Here is an 18,819-nt window from a genome sequence, read left to right as displayed (position 1 = left end):
GTTATTTGATAAGGTTTGTCAGATACAGTCCAACAGCACCAACTTGGACCAGAGGTGGTGTATTAAGTACAATTACTTGAGTAAATGTTTATTCATTTCTGCTTTTGTCCACTAAATCCTGGAGGGCAGCATTGTACTCCAGTAACTGTTTCGAGCACTTAGGTTGTTAGCTTAAGCTAAAAAGTCAAAGTCAACTTTATTGTCAGTTTTGTATTGTCAGTTTTGTAATACTGGAGGGCGTGCAACTAGAATAACTCAAAAATGAGATCCAGATAAATATGAGGTGTAAATATTAACTATGGACTAAAGCCAAAAAATCGAAGTGGTGTAGCTACATATTAACAAACTAATTGTAAAAGTAAATCTACTTTATGTTTACTTTTACAAAGTAACAAATTTTGTTATGTTATTTGATTTTCATTTGTGTGGTTATGCTTCTTTGTATCTAAATGCTTCTTTCAACACTTTCCAAAACAAGTATTCATTACAAAATTATTTTAGATTCCCTCTCTTAGAGGAGGAAAATCATGCCTGTTGTTGTTTTGCTTTTCTTTTGCTTTGTTTTCCCAAAACAAGTTTTTAATTCTGTATTTATTTCTGATAACATGATCTTAATTATTGAGGCCTCTAACCCTTGAGTAGTTCAGGTCACCCCATGTGAAAAACAAAATACTGGAGTAACCTCTGAAGACGTCCTTGAGCGTTGCCCTCGAAGTTGCCTGGATTTGAAGTATTCTTTTGGGTTCAAGTTACTTTATCTGTAACCTTAGCTAGATTTGGGTTAGTGTAGCAGGTTACACTTACCTAATGAGTGAAAGATCACCTGTTTAATCCCAGGAGGAGACAGAAATCTGTTTGAGGTTGTATCAGGAAGAGCATCTGGTGTAAAACCTAAGAAATCAAACACATGGGAATAAGTAGATTTGGTCTGCAGGGGGAGTCATCCTCACCAGCATATTTTCAACACAAATTAGAATAACACAACATAATGAAGAGATAAAAAAAAATTCACGTAGTATCAGTATGAACGTCCAATAACTTAACCTGCTTTTGTATACCATCAAAAGTATATGTGGAATCAAATTGCAGCACCGAGTCCAGGTAGGCAGTTATAACATGTAGAACTAGGAAGTGGAGGTGTTATGCTCTCCTCCTTTAGGCTCTCAAACTTTTCCCAGCATGCTCCCAATCCAGCGGCTGGGACACTCTACAAATCATTAACAATTAGAAAAAAGGGGCCAAATCGGTTCATTTTAATTTTAGTTAAAAACAAGCCAGCTCTCTTCTGTCTGGCTGCACATGTTAAACAGAAGGCTTGGACAGTAGGCAGGAGGAGCAAGGTTACTCAGAGCTGTGTCCCTGACGTCACCATATCAGGGATAACGGCTCTTCTTGACATCACAGAGAGCCGAGACTGGGAAAAGAATGTCTAAAAGTGTTTAAAGTAGCCTGAAGTGTGCGTTTTTTGTCTCACATGGATTTTTGAAGTCATGAACGACCACATTTAATCCAAACACCCACCAACGTAGAGCATAGCAGGCTCACTTTAAAGTTACTTATTCATGATTAAATAAACTGTTGACGTGTTACTTGGTTTTAATTAGTCGGGTCAACTGAACAAACTTCCATTAGCAGCGGGACGCATAAAAAAAACTAAACAACGTGGCGCTATCACACTTCTCCCTTTTTTGCGCCTCTAGCGCAGCACTTCTCTCTGAGAGGCGGATAGTTTCAAACCCGCAAACATACGCAGAGAGGGAGACGGACGGAGAGACACACAGACACCTCCTGCGGTGCTGCTGAGGGATACAATGTGGCTGCGAGAGGAGCTTTTGAAATCCATATGGCACGCATTCACAGCCCTGGACGTGGATCAGCGTGGAAAAGTCTCCAAGTCTCAGTTAAAGGTGCGTTTCGGTTCTTTTTTTTTCTTCCAGTTCAGAGCCTCCTCTGCAGGACACTAATACTTAAACTCTGCCGTTATTTTTACTCAGTAACGTAACCGCTGAATAAATGACATTTCCTGAATTCACTGGGGGTTTTTTTTCTGACTTTATGTGTGATAAACGCGGCTGAGTTGGTTTTACATAGTTAAAACTTAGTGAAAGTAAATCCGTGTACTTTCACTCAATTTTATACATGTTTCCCTCAATCAAAAATTATGCTGAGTGCAGGGATTGTTACAAACGTCTCTTAGTTTGTTTCTTACTGTCAAAGAAAATCCAGTTTCAGGCTGCTCCACTGTAGAAAGAGGTGGTGTTTTACTGTATGACAGTCTGGGCCTAAGTTTGTTTGCCTGGTGGCTCTGCTGTCTGTGTGCCCAGCCTGACAAAGACACTGTCTGACTTCAAGGCTCCTGCAGGGCTTTTCATCTCTAACATATGGACACTGCAGCACAGCCAGGAAAACTGAAAAAGTCCCTATTTATGGAGATGTATTTATACACATTGCTTGTTGGACTAACACGAAGCCATAAAACCTTTTGTACCCTGGTGCATTAACGCAGTCGCACTAATCACCAGGGACAAGCTTTGTTCTGAGAAGTGAACATTCATCTTCAAGAACTGGAGTTAACGCTTGGTCAGCAGTGCTTGTAAATGTTAGAAGTGTTTTGCATGCATATCTGCAAACATGAGAACTGCGAGAGTGAACCCAAGCCTAACCTTTAATTTAACCTCGCGTGTGTTATTTTGAGGAAGTGTGATTTGACATATGTTGAGGTAATGTACTGTCCAAAAGCTGGCCTTCATCTTTGTATTTGTAGGAAAATAGGAAATAGGTGGAGCGATTTATTGAAATGTGTGCAATGATACGTGGAAATGCGGAATAGGAAGCAAAAACATTTTATAAAATTCATACAAACTTAAAAGTCAATATCCGTCTTGGACTTGAACTCTCTCACGCAGCTTTATTGCCATTTATTTTACGAAGTCTTCAGGAATAGCTCTCCAGGCTTCTTGAAGGACAATTAAAGCTCTTCGTTGTTTCTGTTCTCTGTCAGGATGATCCCACACTGCTTTAATAATGTTGAGGTTTAGGCTCTGGGGAGGCCAATCCATGACTCATAGTGTTTCATTGTGTCTATCCTATCCAAGCATAACCACCTTGGTATGCTTTTACTGCACTGGCATTGTGTTTGAAATTATTGTCATTCTTAACAATTAATCCAGTGCCAATCAGATGCTTTCCAGATGATATTGCATGTAACAGATTCAAATTTGATGGTGCTTTTTTTCTATATTGATAAATGCAGCTCACACAATGACAGAGCCTCCACCCTGTGTTACAGATGACTGTAGACACTCACTGTTGTACCTCTCTCCCCTTGCCTCCTCCATACATACCGATGATGGTTTGAAACATACATTTCAAATCTGGATTCATCGCTCAATAAGAACTGTTACCACAGATTTTTTTGTAGTTTCCCTTCATTAAGAACGGCTTCTTGATATCCACCCGTCCACTGAGACCATTTCTGATGAGGCTTCAGGAAACAGTACAAGAATCAACTAAAGGGTCTAGACTGGAGTTTTTCTTTTCTCTTAAGGACATGACTTTCAGATACTGACGTGCTGTAGATAGTTTTTGGGTCTGGCACTGACAGGTCACTATTAACAAAGTGCCTAAAGATATTAAATTAAAATTGGTTCTTTGCGAAGTTGTTTGTTAGGTGTAGACACAACAGTGGTTCACAACACATCGAGTTTAGAGCCTTCTTTATGCTTGATTGAGTCATGTGTCACCAGTAAGTGGCTTAACAAACAACAACAAACAAAAATTTCTTCTTAAAATGGTCTCATACAAGGACTGAATGAAAAAGGAGTGAAAAAGGAGCCAATATCCAAAGACCTTCAGAAAACCTGGAGAACTTTTTTTTTCAAGACTGCCATAAAAATATCCAAGAAAGCCCAGCAGCATCTGTTCCTTTGTTTATTGTCCATTTATTGTTGTGTTTTTCAGGTGCTGTCTCATAATCTGTGCACAGTGATGAAGATCCAACATGACCCTGTGGCCCTTGAAGAGCATTTCAAAGATAACGATGAAGGGCCTCTCTCCAACCAGGGCTACATGCCTTACCTCAACAGGTTTATTCTTGACAAGGTGGGAGCAAAGAGCCTTGGTTCAAATGTTGTTCTCAGTATGGCTACTTGAGACTTCCAAGAGATGTGAAAACTAGAAGTTGGTCAGTTAAACACTATGACATGTTAACACTCTCTCAGTGCTCGCTGAATAACAATGACTGCGAACACAAGCTGATCACGGGGTGGCGCTATAGCTCACCTGGCTAACCAGGTGAGGCTTCTGCAGACTCCTGGGTTTAAGCCTGCCCCAGACCACTTTCCTGTGCATCATTTGCCCTCACTTTCTCTCCCTACTGTCTTCTCCAGTCAAGACAGTAATGCACCAAAATAAAAAATCTGGAATATGCAGTGTTCACTTTAACATGACAGGTTTCTGACTCACTCGCTGTAGCATCTTGTGCAAGAATGCTGAGACTTCTGAGACAAGACTCGGATGTCAAATGCGTCACCCTGTTTGATGATACAAATTCTTAGTATTCAGCAGTTTTTGACCTTGTTTACACTTTAAAATGTGTCTCACCAGCAAACATCTGCTCCACGTAGTCATTTACACCCGTGACTCCAAGCTGTCCAGCTGATAAGTTGTATTCACATTTTGTTACTGCTCACGTAACACCAGCTTGAAGGCCCTCCATGCAATGGGCTGGAATTTTAAATTAAAATCTTAATAAGCTGCTGTACATGTGCATACATCTCAAAGCATGACATGTCTAGAAAAAGGACATATGGTCCAATGTGTCACCCCAATATTGCTCATTGTTTTTGATGCTGTGCGCTTGTGAACTGCTTACCCGTCATGCATTTTAAAGCTAACTGCAAACAGGCCCTTTGATGCATCGTGTTGTCGACACTAAGAAGTGCCAAAGCTTTTATTTACACTGGATATCACACTTTGCCAGGAACAATCCTCAAAAGGCTTTGTAGGACGAAAATTAAAAAACGCAAAAAAAAAAAAAGTAGTCAGTTACACAATAAAAATAGTAAAAACCTGCCAACACACACTTCACACACGGTTTTGTGGCACTGAAAACGATGACTAATCATGGTCTGTTTTGCTCAGTGCACACAGAGTAGCAATGTGTTTTGTTTTGTTTTTAATCAATGCAATAATGGTTTAATGAATGTTAATGAAATCTGTGAATAAAATGAGTTTCATCCTCACGTACTCTTGGCACAAGTGGAACCTTGTGTCTTCGCTCTGCAGCTTAGCAAGCGGCAAACGCACGACAAACGTGCATTTTATAAAAGTTTGATAAAACCGAGCCAGGAAACTGCTCCGGTTTCTCTGTGTTTTCTCGCTTTTCTCTCGTAGGCTCTGACTTGAATAAAAATGAGGCATTTAATTACATCACGTTTGCACCTCACATCCTGCAGACTCGAGGTTTTGAAAGCTCTAAGCAGTCTCCTGCTTAGCATTTGTAAACACGAAACCCTTGATCCTTTGTGCTTCCGACTTTGAATTTGACTGAATTCTGCGTTTTTAATCTCAGGTGTGTGGGGATTTCGACATAATGGAGTTCAACAGGATGTGCTGGACACTTTGTTACAAGAAAAATATACACACAAAACATTTGCTCATCTCAGATAATGACGCTTTCAAAGTGTGGTGCATTTTCAACTTTCTGTCAGAGGACAGATACCCGCTAGTCATCGTCATGGAAGAGGTGAGGATCCCGTAGTCTGACATGTTTAACCATTCCCTCTACCAAAGCTCTGAGTTTCAAGTAAAGCTTCTACATATCTCCTTAGATCGAGTACTTCCTGCGAAAGCTCACGGAAGCCACGGGGACTGTTTGGAGTAAAGAGAGCTTTGCAGAATATAAGCAGCGTCAGAACTCGAAGAACTTCCTGACTGCCTGGGAGCTGATTGAACTGGTGGGAATGGGTTACTTCAGCAAAGGTTTAAACCGCCAGATCCTGTCCATGGGCATCAATGAGGTCTTCAATGAGCTCATACTGGACGTTCTCAAGGAGGTCAGAGAGGATGTTGATCTGTTATTCTGTGTATTTCTCATATTTGCAGCTTCAGATTTCCCATCTAAAATCTCTCTGAACCGTGAGCTTTTACGGTTTGGCTGCCACTGAGATAAAAATGGCAGCTTCCTCAATGCAAATTCCCTCATCTCTCACTGCATTATTCTTTAGGTGGCTTTGCAAACTCTAGCTACACTAACCCTCCCAGACTTTTTAACCTTTCCAGTGTAGCTACTGTATTCATATGTTCTTTCCTACACTGTGTTTTGAAGGGATACATGATGAAAAAAGGGCACGTCAGGAAGAACTGGACCGAGCGCTGGTTTGTCCTCCGACCCACGTCACTGTCGTACTATGTGTGTGAGGATCTCGAGGAGAAGAAAGGAGACATAATTCTGGACCAAAGCTGCTGCGTGGAGGTAAACAGCTGAGCTGCATGTCCTACATGTTCCTTAAACGAAAGACTTTAAAATGATGAGCATCCGCTATAGATGAAATTTCATAGCAGCGACTAATATTTCTTTCTCCTGCAGTCGCTGGCAGATAAAGAAGGGAAGAAATGCCTTTTTATTATAAAGTGTGCTGACAAAAGCTTTGAGATCAGCGCGTCAGATAAAAAGAAGAAGCAGGAATGGATTCAAGGTACTGACTCATCATTTTCCGGCCCTCTGTAACTTCCTCATCATAAAAAGGTCTCATCATCACTGTCTCTTCATTTTCTTTAATGTTGCCTCTGAATTTTTGAATGTCAGTGTCTGACTCAACGTTAAATCCATAATGACTAAATGTCGTGGGAATAATTCAGCCGGTGACTCTGTCTTGTGGCAGCTATTCAAACGTGCATCCAGCAGCTGAGGCTGGGGCTGCTGTCTCCTCACCGCGAGGCCCGGCTCAGGCGCTGGGAGCTCCGGCAGAGGCAGCAGGTGGAGGAAGACGACCTGGCAGAGAGGATGAGGCAACTCCAGTCGGCCAATGAGAGCAAACAGAGAGAGCTGGAAGCCATGAGAATTGTCTGTGCTTAAGTCAACTAAAAACTCTTAAAGCCCTGTCATGCGGGAGGAAGAATTATGACTGCCTTGGTTACAGTAACATTTGCTCTTCAAGCCTAGAAGATTTAAACTTTTATAAACCTAAGAAAATATATATTTCAGATAACTCATACCTGTTTCATGCTACATAGATTCTTTTTTGGAGGGTTGTTTCTGGGGTCCTGAAACTAATCCAGGAGAGAATAAAATGTGTTAAAGCACTGCTACAGTGTAACTTAAGTTCCAGAGAAAATCATGGTGCTGTCCACTTCCTATTTATTTCCATGTATTCTGTTGTTGTTTTTTTAAGAACACAGAGTTTAATGTAACACTCACAGTGAAAAAGGGAAACAAAACTGCTATGCAAACTACTGTTTGTGAACATGTCAGTCATGGACACCTGCATCCAGCAGCAGGCCTGGGCGTATGATTCTTTTAGAACTTTAGAAAAGTTATACTTTCTCACTTCTGCTTTTACTCTGCCAGATGGCTCTTTTTTTATTGTTTTGCTAAACACACCCTGGTGTTACTTAACAAAATATACCTATCGCTAATTGCACTAGAAATAGATGCTAGCATTACTTGTGTGAAGTTCAGCTTTAAGTAAAACCAGTCAAAAACTTCCCTGCAGGCTAATGTGGCTTCCAGTCGAGCAACTCTTTCCTCTTTTTTGGGGGTTTTGCAGAAAATGGAAGAGGCTGCGGCTAAAGCGGCGCTGGAGGAGCAGAGGAGGAAGCAGACTCAGTTAGATCTGCAGGATCGCTACAGACTGGACTTGGAGAGAGAGAAGATGGTAACTTGTGTGCCTCTCACGACACCTGATTGCGTGGTGACACAGTTTTATGTGTTTTTTTCTAAGTAAAAAAAAAGAAAGAAAAAGAAATGTGTCCGGTAAACGGTGACTTTCTGTCTCTTCGTTTTGAGTGTCTGATTAAGCCGTCTGTATTTTAAGGGAAACAAAGGCTAAAAAAGCTCAAATTATCCATCGCAGGATGCTGACTCATCTTTGGTCTGAGTGTCAGATGAGCCAACAAGTTAATCATCCCCCCAAGTTGAAAAACAAGACAGACAAATGCCTTTGTAGAGCAATAAAGACTATTTGTTTTGCAGTAGAGCATACTAACAGTTGATGTGTAGATAACTGCTCTGAGTGAAAGAGCCCATTGATTAAAAATGTGGATGACTGTGCGTGTGTTTGTGTCTTGACTCATTCAGGTGCGTCAGCAGATGGAGGAGCAGGTGGCCCAGAAGTCCAGTGAACTGGAGCAGTACCTGCAGCGCGTCAGAGAGCTGGAGGACATGTACCACCGGCTGGAGGAGGCCTTAGAGGATGAGAGGCAGGCCAAGCACGATGAGGAGGCTATGCGGAAGCTGCAGGCCAGGTCTCGAAAACACGCCCGCACACACACGTGCTACACAGCATGTCGATACATACAGGAAGTAAATCTGGTGATGTCAGCTCCCCGTTTGAGCCAATGTGAACCCGATTAACTGACCTGAAGTCTTACCAAGGCTCCTACTAGTTTTTAACTCAGTCACTTTGTGGTTATGTGGTCAATTTATTTGATTTTCCATCCATCCGTCTGTTAAAAGTGAAAACAATATCTTAGGAATGCTTGGTGTGTGTTCATGTGTAGCCTGCTGGAAGAGGAGGCAGCCAAGAGGGCAGAACTGGAGCGGATCCAACAGCAGCAGCAGAGGGCGCTGTCTCAGACCGAGGCAGAGAAGCAGGAGCTAATGGCCGAGCAGCTGGCCAAGGAGAGAGACCTGCAAGCAGCCGTGCAGCAGCTGGAGAGGCTGCAGAGGGAGCGGCAGGGAGCAGTGAAGCAATATGAGGTCAGCTTTCAGAAGACAGAGGCCATGTGTCTCAAAAACTATGTATATCCTTACTGTCTGATCAAGCTTCTTTAAAATAAGATTAAAAAACATAATGCCCTACTTACATTATATGTTCATGCATGACTTTGACCCCTAGTAAAGGCGAAATGGAAAAGCTTGTGATAAGATTATCTTCTTCTTCCTCCTCTTCTTCTTGCTGGTCCCCCTTGGGGTCTCCGCAGAGGATCACCTGCCTCCATCTGATCACTCTTTTTCTCTTCTGTCACATCAACCCTCCTTCCTCTGCACATGCACGTCTCGAACTCTGTCTCCTAACAAAAAAACAGATTCACTTGAAGATCTTTTTTATGAGAACAGAAACAGTTAATCATATAAAACACCTCTGTTTTCCTACCTGACATACAGGAAGTGACGAGGAAACTTGAGCGAGCAGCTAACAAGACTAAGACTTGGAAAGACAAGGTGGCGAAGCATGAGGGGCTGGTGCGTCTTATCCAGCCAGGTAGGAGGGTTCTTCGTTTATAAATTTCCATTTCCAGTCCAACCTGATGAATGACTGGCGAGCTCTCACATTGTAGAGAAGTATGGAAAAATCTGGGGACTCTTCTCTGTGTTTTGCAGCAGGACAAGACATTAAGAATGCGTCGTGTTATGAGAATGGTTCTCTGAACTGTTAATTTAGTCCGAGCCAGAGGTCTGAGTCGTTGTCAGTTTTACGGCACTGTTGGTAATAAAAAAATTACCCGCGGCAAGCCAGACCACACCGAAGTAAGGCCGCTTAGCCAAGGAGCCCTCGATTTATGACAGAAGCATTTATTTGTAGTGTCAGTGGACTGAATGTCGAAACACTAAAAAAATGTTGTTGAAATAATCTCAGGTTGCTCTTTGTCAGTTTTGTAAATGGATGGTTCATTAATATTTTCTGAAAGCCCGTTATCAGAAAGAGGAATCATTCAGTGGTTATGCAACAGACTAGCAGAGCCAAGCTCACACTAAGCTGTATAAAATGAGTTTGACGCCCCTGGCACAAATGTTTTCTCTTACTCTGCAGAAAAAAAAGAGGAACACCAGCGATCGGTTTGTCAGTACATCTCGCTGTAATTTTTTCATCTCTTTTCTTTTGACCCTCTCTTTTAGGTCACAAAGAACCGCAGAAGATCACTAACTGGGGTCCTGCATCGTTCACTGACACTGAGCTGGATCTGAAGAAGAAGTTGTGGCAGGAGCGTAAGAACCAGGGAGCTCAGACTCAGTGATTTATACATGGATAATTCAGTGTTTGTGTTCGAAGTCACCCGACTGTTCACTGCTTTGCTAGTTTCTGTATAAGAAACACTATCAGTGATAGCCTTTTTTTGGAGGCCAGGTAATCATATACCTAAAAAACAATAAAAATAATAAAATGCTCACAAATTGACACAAATGTTGACGGTAATGGCCCATTTCACAGATAAATCCAGATTAATTTGACTGTATCCAGTACCATTAACTGCAAATGATGACATTTTAAATATATTCTACAACACTGAAAATAGGTGCACACTCTTTAATTTGTTTATTCTGCAAATTACTGGCATCCTGTAGAGCAGGAGTTTCAAACATAAGGCCCCAGAGACAAAGACTCCAATTCAGACCGCTGGACAACTTTGGAAAGAGTGCGTAGATTTGGACCTTTTAACTGTGTTTTCATAAGTTTTAAAGCTCAAGATCAAAGTGGACTATATGTGTCACAGTGAGCATTATTGTACTATATAGTTCATGTAATAGTAAAGAGTTGAAGAAAGAACCCTGCTTTTAAATACAAAACTTTTACTTATCTGCACATAATAAAATAAAATGTAATCTTTGCCAGGTCACAAAATTAGATAAATACAGCCTGAGATGAACAACAGCACACAAAGATTAGATCTTGTCATTATTTATTTAGCAGAAACGAGTCCAAAATGCACTTAGAGGAGTTCATGGTCGGCTCAATAACTGCAAGATGTGCAGGTCCCTTGGTTGCAGTGCAAGCCTGAAAGCCTCCGCTTTTATAGAGGTGCTCACACTTGCTGGCAATCAGTTAATCAAGTGCATTTTACTTTCAGCATCTGGCTGCTGGTTCCTATGAAAGCAGTAAAGGTCTAGTTCGTTTTTCACACACTGCTTCTGCATTTTGGCTTAATTTTGTTAAATGAATAATGACACGATGTAACAGACCACGTGCCGTTGTGCATCTGAGGTTGTATTTGCCTCATTTTAAGACCTAAGGAATATTATTTTTAGTATGTCCCGATATGTAAAAGGGTGTTTTTTCTTTTTTCCCGTATGTATCATCTTAATTTTAAGTCCTCTGTGTCAGCTCCTGTCATGCAAATGTATGCGTCCTCATTTTATTGTCCAGTGATTGTGGGTTTGCTTTTAGGATGCAAACAAGTTACTCTTCTGCTCTACTTTTTATCCCAGTGTCTACAATTAAAGACTAAATAAACACACTCGAACATGGCAGACAGAAAAAGTAGGTAAAGTAGTGAACAGGCAGTGAGTTTTTTCACAGCCTCTGACTGTAATGAAATGTAACAAGTCTAAAGGCTTGATAACATGAACTCACCAAACCACGTGAAAAATGTAAAAAAATGGTTTACTTCTCTGGTTCACTTGTAGATGTAGAGCTTCGAGTAATTTTCTTCTGTAACAAAAAATCAAATCCAAGCCTCAGAAGTTTATTTGTTACCTTGGAAAAAGGTAATAATAACAAGCATCTCCTGATGGTGATTAAAAGAGGTGATGAGCTGAGATAATTTGATCACAGGTTAACATCCACCTTTTTATTTTATTCATTTGAGTTTCCCGTTTTAGATTTTATTTAGATTTTATTCTCATCTCATGTGCTGTATTTCATGTTAGTATTTTGCTTTTTTTTAAAAAAAATATTTTGACTTGTTAGAAGACTTATTGTAACATAAAAGGAAAAGGAGGAGGATATGTGGGCAGAAACGTTTGCTATACTGTCCCAGGTCATCAACTCTAGATGAGTTAATTGTGTCTGTTATAACCAACAAATTAAAGCATTTTTTTCACGACTGTGGACGTGGCTGCTCTTTATTTCACAGTTTGAGAAGAGGCTTTCTACAAATAAATGTAGAAAAGTAACTAAAGAACCCAACAAGCTTTCCATTTTCTACTTGATTGCAGTCATACTGAACGACATCCAGCAGGTGTCAGCAGATGAACACGATCCTCAGTCATAAGCTGAGGAGGGACGGGAGCTTTAAACCGGGACTGCTCAGGCTTAAGCGGAGCCGTGCTCCTTGCACTCCTCATGGTTGTCGCTTGTAAGGAATAAGCCTGCTGTCATTGTAAAAATGTTATTCTGGCTGTTAGAGAAACAGCAAAACTACTCAGGGGGAGATATTTAGTTGTTGAGACTACTTAGAGAAAAATTAAAACTAATTTCCTGTGACACCCCCCCCCCCCCCCCCCCCCCCCCCCCCGATTTAAAGGAAATCACGGGCATTTCAGCTTTGGTTTTGTATTCAGTTAGTCTGGGCTTGTATATCGGACATATGTCATATTATATCATGTATTTGTATTAGGTATTGCCATAGTGATTCTTCTTCAGGGTGGGATTGGGAAGCTTTACTGGTGAGTGAGCCCGGAGCATTGACAGTTCTTCCACGAATGTTGAGCAGCCTGGTGAACACATCACCTGGGCATGCCTTCACAGCTTTCAGCATGAAAACAATATTAGGGCGTGGAAAGTAAAAGTGAAATAATACGGCCCAAAACCGTTTGTAGTTTCAGGCATCCCTAATTCAAAATAGATAAAGTTGCTGAACTACTTGAGTCACCACTCAAATATGAATTTAATTGGACTCTGAGCAAACTACTGCCAAAGGTAGCAAAGACATTAGTTTAATTACATGTCGTTCTCACCCAGCTGCGATTCTTTAAGACCGCATGGAGCCAGTGCCTGACTACACAAACAAACAGTACACAATAACAGAACCCATTTATTGTTGTTGTCATTTATTTTTATCCCTACCCTTGTCTTTTCAGTTAGGTAGCTTCATTCAACGCAGATTGGATGCACTGATCTGATTTGCGGCAGATTGAGTGTCACGGAGCAGGCCGACTATCAGCCGCAGCATCACTCCAGAAACTTCCACTTCGGCTGGTGCAGACGCTGAGATGAATATCAGAGAGAATGCTTTGGATCAGCGCTCGGCCTGGTTACCTGTCTGATCGTGTAACAGGTCTTGTAGGTGCTTTACAACATGACTTCATTGTTCCAGTAACCACTAAAGAAGACGAATCACTTGATGCACGTGACATGCAGCGGTGAGGTCTGCATCTCGGTGCATCAGTTTGTGCAACAAAGAACCACTGTTCTTACACGTACTGCTCACCTTTGTCTTCTTCATCCTCATGTTTCAGTGAAAACAGAGACAGCATTGCAGGAACATTGTTTCGGCATCAAACTGTCATTTCGGGCACTTGTTTGTCTCTCGTCTTGCCAGCCAGGCAGCTCGCCTGCACAATGCACGTTTATAGTTTCCAGTAAAAAAGCAACTCGCCTTCATTTGTCCTTCTGAAAGGAAACGGGGAGTTCATTTTGAGTTCAAGAGATGAGATAACGACCTGCACACTGGTCTAACAGTCAGCACCGTGCACATATCTCTATACTGGCAGGTCACTGATAAGATCAGGTGTAGAAACAGATCAGTCAAGGCTCTGAGCTAATAATGTAAGCGGGATTGTAGAAAAAAAAACTAAACACAACACAGACTCTGCTTTTATGGGTGTCTTGCATGATGATATACGATTAACAGGGTTTGCTGTGTGATAAACAGATTTGGTGTCCACATTTGTTTTTTAAGAGGTATTTATATCTCAGAATCTGAGAAAAATGTGCTGCTTTTTATTGCAAATACTATTCTCAGAATTGTGAGTTTCTCATCTCCGTAGCTAAATTGCACAAGCCCTCTGCATTCCAAGTAAAGGCTATCTCTAGCTGTCTCACCCTCAAGCTCATGTGTTCGAATAGCACCCTAATGCCCATAACCAATCCATCTGATTCCTCTCCAAAACGTCCTCATAGAGACTGATTTGAAACTGGAACATTTTATGCGATTGTCTGCTGGTGAAAAAATGTCTGGCAGATGCCTGTTTTCTGGGTTAGATGGCTTCCCACAGTGACCTCAGTCCTGAGCGCTTCTATAGCTGAATGGGCTCAGGGTTCAGCTGCAGAGAGAAACTGTGGGTCACTTACACAGGCAAGTGAAAAACATCAGGGCCTCAGATAAATCACTCAAAATGGGCCAAAGAAACAGTCACGAAAGCAAACACCAGCCCTTAACGATACAAATCAAATGTTTATTGTGCTTTTCTATTCATGGATGAGTGAGCGGTGTCTGGATAAGATCATCTGGAGCTCGGTTGATTCATGCATTGGATAATCTAGACCCCCATGTGCTACCCGCAGTTGACATCACCCTGATTTCCAAGGGTGGGACTCGATGATGTGTGTCAAGCTAAGTGAGATCAGCGTTTGGAAGTGTTCTGCTGAATTTTGGAGCAGGTGCCCGCAGAGAGGCCCGCAAGTTTGTGAAGCGGGAAGGACCCCCAGCAGCGGCGAATGAACTCTCAAGTTGCCTACATGACATGACATTCATGTAAAAATTGCTACATAGCAGGCATTCATTGCAGCCACAGGGCTACATGGATATTAGCCTTGGAGGAGCAATAAAATAAATCAGGATCATCTGTCACTGGGGTATTTTGGGGGCCTGCGGAAAGGCCAATCAGCTTATTTCTGGAGATGTTTTATTGGACAAGAAGCATTTACTGCAGCTGTGACTAAACACGAAGAGCGCGATCCAAAACCAACAGATACGTGCAATGTTTAATTTATAGACCACTTTTGATGTGGAAGCAGCACGCTTCCAGCCAACCAAGACTAATCACAGTGAACTCAAGACACATGCAGCCAAGTTACACAATATCACTGTTACACAGCAATGCATTTAAAACACTGCTGCTTGTAGGGGTAATAGAGGCTTTCATCAGTAATTTGTCTCAAACGTTGAGAAAGAAATCACTTGCACAGGCAGTAATGTACACCACCTCATGCTATCGTTATATAACAGCTTGGAGTTTTCGTCCTAAAATACTTATTCAACTGATGTGCATGAATTTGGTGCAATCCGGTCTTAAGGAAGTAAAACCCCCATTTTTATCTCTGGAGAAGATGATTCCTATCATGCCATTCCACACAATCTTGCTGGATAACTTCCGCTGCATCCCAGTATTAGTGGGCCAAGGTCCTAATCCCCTTACCCAAAGCAAAATGCTAAATATGATGTGTCACAGACTCTGTCCAGATGTTGGCCTGCTGCAGCTCTGCACCTGCTGCCAGTACAAGCCAGCTGGGAGATTGCATTGCTTGACAAATACTCACCACTTCCCTCCAAAAAAAGTGCCTCACCGCTCTTCTTTTGACCTCAGCTTCCTTTCTGAATCAAACCTTTGAGGGACCACAGGAGTCCTGTTCTGCACCGCCAACCAGGCGCCACAGCGCCTGAGCTGGGGCTCCTGCCCAGTCCCATATTCATTGTTGGCAAGTGAGACATAGATCATCATCATCCTCTCCAAGCCCTGTTGCTGGCTCAGATCAGAAAACATCAGTTGAAGGGGTGTCTGATTACTGCTGATTGATAGGACATCCTTTATTGAAGATGAGGTGCTCACACGAGGACAGAAATTACAAATAGTTCTTCCTGTATCCTGTGACTCTATCCTATGTGTGACACGACAACAAATGATGAGCAGCTTTGTTTTGTTTTGTTTTTTACCTTGAACTCACTGCTAAGGTCAGCATTCAGTACTCACTGTACTTCTAGAAAACCTGTTTACAAACCTATGAAATTCATCATGTGATTGTGGTGTGTTAGCACTCACCTTATCGACAGAGCTGACGCTCTGACATCACAGATAATAAGTCATAAAACCAGAGTAAAGAAAAAGTTAAAATGCCGAGTGCTAAATGAAAAGCCAGAAGATGACCAAATCTATTTTTGTTTATCCTGACGGGAACATACTGTGAGTGCTAGGACTCGATTGCCATGTGTTAACAGTTACATGGAAAGTTTTCACAGGACTCTATTAAATGATGTGAAAAACTAAGTGTGCTCCATGTTTCAGTTGATTTTAGAAGAGCTTTTAGTGGGAATAACTCAAAGTAATCCTTTTCTGCACGAGTCTCTGACACCCCACTCTTCCTTAATGTTGCTTTAGTTCATTGAGGCTTGATTTGTTGATGCACAGCTCTTTTAAGGTCCCTCCACAGCATTTCAGTCATGTTGAGGCCTCGACTTTGATTGGACCATTGCAGCACCTTGGTTCTTTTCTTTTTCAACAATTCTGTTGTAGATTTGCTGCTATTGGATAACTCAGTTCAGACCAGCTGTAGCAGTCAGACAGATTGCCTCACATTTGACTCCCGGATGCTTTAAATAAAGAGTAGTTCGTAGTCGACTCAATGCCGGCAAGGTGCCGAAGTCCTGTGGCTGTAAAACAAGCCCCAAATCCTCCACTCTCCATTATCATGCTTGTAGATTTGTATGAGGTGTTTGTACTGCTGTATTTGGTTCTCTGTGCAATACACTGTGCATGACGGCCAGACGTCTCCATTTTGGTCTCGTCTATCCAAAGGACATTGTCCCAGAGCACTTGTGGTTTGCTGAGATGCAACTTTGCAAACCTAAATTGTGCTCCCATGTTCTTTTCGGAGAGGGGATGTTTTCTCTCAGGAATCCTGTGAGGGGAAATTTTGACCTTTCTTTTTTTCAGCTGTAATCCAGATAAATATGAGCTTCAGCTAACAGAGAAATCATCACTAGCTAGCAGATGGCAGACAATCCAGTCTTACACTGCTGGCTGCTTAGCTTCTACATATAAACCCAAAAATATTCCTTTGGTAAACATCGTCTGAGAATACAAAACAGTTACACAATAAAGTAAACTCTGAGTCATTGTTTTCCCGGACACTTATGACAGATGGATGGTGTAAATGTGAGGAGACATAAAAAAAATGGCAGGCGATTTATATCTGACCTGACATGATTAGAGTGGGAGCTCTAACAACCAGACGATCCCCTATGAGCCAGCACTTGGCGACACCGGGAAGGAAGAACTCCCTTTTAAGAATAAGAAACTGGCAGAGCCAGACTCAGGGTGGGACTGGCTGGTGAGTGAGGGGAAAGGAAAAGAGGAAAGGAAAAGAGGAAAGGAGAGCTTCGGGAGTCTGGAACAAAATAACAAATTTAAACACTATTTTTTTTAAACATGGGGTGAAAAGAATCTGGCTGAAGTAAATCAAAAGGCTGACTCATTTTACTCCATGGTTACACATAAATCACTTGATTTAAAACATTATTTTCCTCTTCGATGTCCTAAAACCCTGACAAAACAAACCAAAAATGCCCCTGCTGGCAATTAGGAGCAGTCAGGGCTCAGAGGTTTCTATGTGAGATTGACTCCTCCAACCTGCATATCAAAGTATCTTTGGGCAAGATACTGAAGCCTTAGCTGCTCCTGATGCACAGATTGGAGTTTGTCTATTTACTACAATGTCACCTTGATTCAGTGCAAACATATCCATAATTAAAAAAAAAATTGTATTGCATTGGTAAAGAAATACCCCCATTTGGCTGTGGGCATTCAGTCTTCCCTCTGCTTGGATGGAAACACAGCTGTGATTGAGATTTTGGCTCCGGATCTTCAGCACTCTTTGGGGTCTCCTGGGTGTTTCCCTGTCCCTTTTCATTTTCCACTCGTCCTTCTTCTCCTGCGGTTCAATAACCTGGCCTGTTCGCCACAGCATAATACCCACTCAGATAATGATGCAAATAATAACATAAAACAAATAAACAAAACAAAAAGACTAATAAGATGAGCTTACAGAGTTAAATGTGCTCCTCTTGGAAAATGCAGTTGATTGTGACCTTTTACTGACAGTGTGAGTTCAGTCTCAGCTCGAGGCCAAGTCTACCTGAGCCAATGTGGGTGCCTAGTTCATACATTCATTTTTGGCAAGACTGTGGGATTACTCAGGGTGAGTTTCTATTTATTTATTTTTTTCACCAGTCCCAGAGGCACCACTTCCATCCAGACAAGGCAGGCAACTGTTTGAAGTCTAGGGGGCATGGGGTTAACAAAGTTTAAACTAGTGCAGAAGTGGCAAAGTGCAAAGTCTGCATGTTGCACAAATAGGAGAAACCTGACTCCCTTCAAGGGGGCCCCACCTGACTGCACTCTCTCCCGCTGAAAGTAGCGTGAATGATTCTGTTTAAACAAACCTAATGACAACAGTGAAAGCCGTTCTGTGAAAATGAAGACGAGTTATCCTTCTGGGACCGAAGAAAGACAGAAGGAAAAAGAGGAGGAGAACAAAAGCAACACAGCAGTGAGTGGAGCGGATAATTACTATTAAATATAATGCTGAAAGAGACACTCGAATAACGTAACTTTTACTATCTAGCTATCGTCTTCTGCTTAGCTGTGATAGGGCGAGAGGATTCATCAGCTAATTTGATCCCACGCATCTCCTCACACTGCAAAAACTCAAAATCTTACCAAGTATATTTGTCTTATTTCTAGTCACAAGATCTCATTACACTTAAAATAAGACAAAATCAGCTACAAAGCAACATTTCAGTAAGATACAGGAACTTGTTTGAAGACAGTGAATCTTGAAACTAGAGAATTTCCACTTGTTTCATTTTTTCCCCTTATTTCAAGGTAAAATATCTTGATGATGAAACAAGTGAAAATTCTCTAGTTTCAAGATTCACTGTCTTCAAACAAGTTCCTATATTAAGAGATATTGGTGATAAAACACTGGCTGCAGGGGCCAT

The 18,819-nt window shown here is 41.6% G+C and overlaps 1 protein-coding gene across 1 annotated transcript; it reads left to right on the top strand.

Annotated features, from left to right (window-relative positions):
- Positions 1–1,708: 1,708 nt before the first annotated feature.
- Positions 1,709–11,973, top strand: swap70a (switching B cell complex subunit SWAP70a). The gene is made up of 12 exons (XM_006780172.3): positions 1,709–1,907; positions 3,961–4,101; positions 5,573–5,746; positions 5,832–6,056; positions 6,329–6,475; positions 6,590–6,698; positions 6,885–7,066; positions 7,770–7,877; positions 8,300–8,466; positions 8,722–8,920; positions 9,329–9,425; positions 10,061–11,973. The coding sequence occupies exons 1-12, from the start codon at positions 1,812–1,814 to the stop codon at positions 10,177–10,179; spliced, it is 1,764 nt and encodes a 587-aa protein (XP_006780235.2). The 5' UTR covers positions 1,709–1,811; the 3' UTR covers positions 10,180–11,973.
- The last annotated feature ends 6,846 nt before the right edge of the window (positions 11,974–18,819 follow it).

The sequence above is a fragment of the Neolamprologus brichardi genome, chromosome 1 (genome assembly GCF_056152115.1).
Source record: "Neolamprologus brichardi isolate AB-2024 chromosome 1, ASM5615211v1, whole genome shotgun sequence".
In the NCBI taxonomy this organism is placed as follows: domain Eukaryota; kingdom Metazoa; phylum Chordata; class Actinopteri; order Cichliformes; family Cichlidae; genus Neolamprologus; species Neolamprologus brichardi.
Note: the sequence above shows the minus strand (reverse complement) of the source record. Positions and strands in the feature narration are given on the sequence as shown.